At 38.4% G+C, this 3,999-nt stretch overlaps 1 protein-coding gene across 1 annotated transcript; it reads left to right on the forward strand.

Moving 5' to 3' along the window:
* Positions 1 to 411: 411 nt before the first annotated feature.
* Positions 412 to 3,132, forward strand: LOC311081875 (uncharacterized protein). The gene is made up of 5 exons (XM_084112575.1): positions 412 to 507; positions 1,014 to 1,141; positions 1,354 to 1,440; positions 1,790 to 1,930; positions 2,402 to 3,132. The coding sequence occupies exons 1-5, from the start codon at positions 492 to 494 to the stop codon at positions 2,606 to 2,608; spliced, it is 579 nt and encodes a 192-aa protein (XP_083968701.1). The 5' UTR covers positions 412 to 491; the 3' UTR covers positions 2,609 to 3,132.
* The last annotated feature ends 867 nt before the right edge of the window (positions 3,133 to 3,999 follow it).

The following is a 3,999-nucleotide window of genomic DNA, read 5'->3' on the forward strand; positions in this document are numbered from 1 at the left end:
TACTGCCAATGATCTAATTTCATGTTGTTTTATATTTTATTTGTTTATTATTTTAATTATTTTGTTGGATTTTAGTTGGACTTGGTCAGAATATGCATGATGCTTCTGCCTTTGGGCTGCATGTGATGTTGAATTTAAATGGCATGTCAAATAATGTTAGGCCTATGTTAAATTGTGATGTGATGAAAGGCAGCTGAAAAAAATTATTAAGTTAGATAAACATTATATAACAGTTTCAGGTTATGTTTTAGTGTTGGTAACATGACATTTTCCCACACAAACTTATAATCGTACCAGATTTTCCAACAACCGGAAGGGTATAGGGCCCAGCCCAGAATCCTGACCGACTTTCCCTAACAATCTTCCTAAGTTTTTTTTTCCCACCCGCCTGTACCACATATGATTTCGCAACGCATCTCATTCGGAAGTGGAAGTTTGATAATCTCACTGGTCTTAAATAGACTCCAAATGAACTCGAAGTTCGAGCCACAATGAAGTTCTTCCTCAGTAAGTAGATCCTAACCATTTTTAGAAAATATTATTTAACACATTACGAATAATGATACAAATTAAGATAAAAAAAATGGTAACACTTTACAGTAAGGTTCATTAGTTAACATTAGTTAATGTAGGCTAACTAACTAACATGAACTAACAATGAAAAATAAATTTGTTACAATATTTATACATTTTTGTTAACGTTAGCCTACTTAATAAAAATAAAGCTGTTCATTGTTGTTCAATTTACAGTGCATTAGGCTAACTAATGTTAACAAATACAACCTTTGATTTTAATAACGTATTAGTAAATGTTGAAAAATTAATATTAACTAAGATTAATAAATGCTGTAGAAGTATTGTTCATTGTTAGTTAATGTTAATTGAACCTTATTGTAAAGTGTTACCAAAAAAAATATACATTACAACTTTGTCAGCTGTGCACTCAGTGTGTGTGTGTGTGTGTGTGAGTGGAGCGTTGATTTCTGATGTTCTGATAACACTGTTTTCTCCAGTTCTCGTCCCGCACCGCTGTTTGACGCTGGTCTATAACCTGACGCGCGCGGTGGAGAACGCCATGAGTTTAGCGAAGGAGATCCTGAGCGACATTCGCGGAGCGCAAGACGCGCGCGTCACATCAGCGGTGAGCAAATGAGGCATTAATGCACTGTCAAATTAGGTCAGATCTTACATTTCATGGACAAACTTTAGATCAGCACAAGCTAATAATACATTCCTGTCAAATTTATCATATTTTATCTTACATCTGATTACATGATGCATTTTAGTTCACATACAGAATACAGGAGTTAATTATTGGCGTTATAATAATGGAAACTGTTTGTTTGTTTGCAGGGTTTGACTCCTTCCAGTGCAAAAAGCTCGGTAATTGACATTGGCGTTCCTGCACCTCCAGTGCTCAAGTCAGAGGAGCTCACCATGGTAAATACTCTCTAGCATGGTAAAGTGTGTGTAAGCATGTTGATAGAACTGGAAGAAGCATACATTTGTTTAGGAATACTATTGAGATGCGTGTTGCTATTGATGATTGTAGAGCCAGTAGAGCATTTTGATATTTGATATGAAGCATAACTGTGTTGGAGCAGGACAGCAGCTCTGCTTGTTTATGGATCTAATTCTGAATCAAATCTGCAAATGTTGTTAGAAGTCGAGTTTAAACACTGGCATCACCCCAAATCAGTCCTATTTAGATGTTTGAAATGAATGAAGCTTGCATGTTAAACATTTTCAAAGAGGTGTTTAACAGTTCTTGACTGTTTGTTCTGACCAGGGAACGAGTTTAAACCGTATTGTGAACGGCCTGGAGCTTCACCACAAACGTCTGGAGGAGATCGGAGTGGTCTTGAGCTCCTCAGAAGAGCTGAAGCCTTTGCTCGCGGGCGTCAGAGATCTGTGTGATCAGGTGAAAGAGGTAATCCTCACGCTTCAGCCTCTCCAACACCATCACATCAGTTCTGCTTTTAACGGAATAGTGCAGTTTATTCTAAAGGATTTATCATCATTTCAATTCACATGCCTCGTAATCTTGAATCAAAATATACTCCCAACATCTGTTCCCTCCTCTGAAGACGTTTACTGGCACGACTTCTGTTTCACGCCAACTTTAAGAACATATAATGTTAGATTATATGTGGCTGAATACATACCATTTTAGAGGAATTACAGCTATTATAAAATTAAATAATGCTGCCTATCGTATTATGTTTGAATAAAAAAAGGGAAAAAAAAGTACAAAACTTAAAGGCCTGAAGTGACATGAAGAAAATGTCATTTTCTTGAAAACCCTACAGTTTTGCACACGTTACATTTCACTGAGCAACACTCAGCATTTCTTTCTAAAACGAGCTGATCTTAGATTAATGCTCTCTCTCTTCTGGCTCAGGTGCAACGGCTGGCCCAGATTCCCAGTCCAGAATCCCAGGACGGGTTTCCAGGGCTTTCCCTGCAGCTCCGCAGTGATTATCAGCTCCAAGTGTCGGCTCATCTTACCCTCCAGCAGCTGCGGAGCTTCACCCAGGACGTGTTTCGGACTCTTCGCCACATCTCTGCGTCTATGGCTGCGGGCTTTATGGCTAAAGCTGACCCGTAGAGACCCAACCAGGCCAACAACTCAATGTCTTAAAGCTGACCCGTAGAGACCCAACCAGGCCAACAACTCAATGTCTTAAAGCTGACCCGTAGAGACCCAACCAGGCCAACAACTCAATGTCTTAAAGCTGACCCGTAGAGACCCAACCAGGCCAACAACTCAATGTCTTAAAGCTGACCCGTAGAGACCCAACCAGGCCAACAACTCAATGTCTTAAAGCTGACCCGTAGAGACCCAACCAGGCCAACAACTCAATGTCTTAAAGCTGACCCGTAGAGACCCAACCAGGCCAACAACTCAATGTCTTAACCCATTTGTGCCCAAATTTTTCTGAATGGTTTCATGCATATAGTATAATAATATGCAATTATTCTATTATAATTAAGAAGTCAACAAAACAATAATTCAAGTAAGTTTTGATTAATTCATACAAAATGTCTGGACAGTATGACAAAAAATATGTCATGAAAAAATTGACTTTCATACCTCCAAAACAATTTTTGTTCAATAAATGCAGCAGCAGATGTTGAATATGTCTAGTGTCTTCTTGGTGTGTGTGTGTGTGTGTGTGTGGGGGGGGGGTCATCTAACTGTGCATGTGCAGTACGAGTGTCATCACTCTAGCTTGATGATTGACATGTTGCAACTGTTTCCGGTCTCCCTACTTGTGACGTAGTAGACAGAGGATACAGCGATGAAGAAAAGGTTCAGAAGAGGACGAAGAGGCAAAGGCTTTATGACCAAGTAGGGGGTTTCCAGGAAAGGATTTCTGAAGATGTCAAGAAGTGAAGCTGATGCCAAAAAGAGCTGGAGTGACATGTCCAGTCAGACGCTGATTCATCAAGGACGGCCTCTCCGGTGTTAGATGCCTTGCCATTGTGCCTCATGAAGTTAAAAGCTTGTAAATTATTTAGTTTTGATTTACTTTTATTTTATATATTAATACCTTTAATGTAAACTAGTTAATCTGTATTTAATAAAAAATATATATAATTGGAATTAAGAAGCTCGCCTGCCATAAGTCTCTGTTTTACAAAAGATTGAGCTGAACTGACCACGGAGAAGTCTTCTGTGATCTTAATATTGTAAGTATGGAAATTCAAATGCTTATTATTTAGGACAGATTTGACTTACTTAACCTAACCTGAGAATAATTAAAATAAGGTTAAAGGTGTTTAAAATTACGCACCATAAAACACACATATATATAAAAATATAAATACCCCCCCCCCCCAAAAAAAACCAACAACCTGAAATTAACATAACTAAGAAAATAAAAGCCATTTACTTCATATTAAAATCATGTTTCAGCATTATGAAAAGCATGCACAACTCATTGCTCAGACACTGTGTGTGTGTGAATGCTCATGAACTCAGGGATGGAGGAGAGA

This window comes from Abramis brama (assembly GCF_963993115.1).
Source record: "Abramis brama genome assembly, chromosome: 4".
Taxonomy (NCBI): domain Eukaryota; kingdom Metazoa; phylum Chordata; class Actinopteri; order Cypriniformes; family Leuciscidae; genus Abramis; species Abramis brama.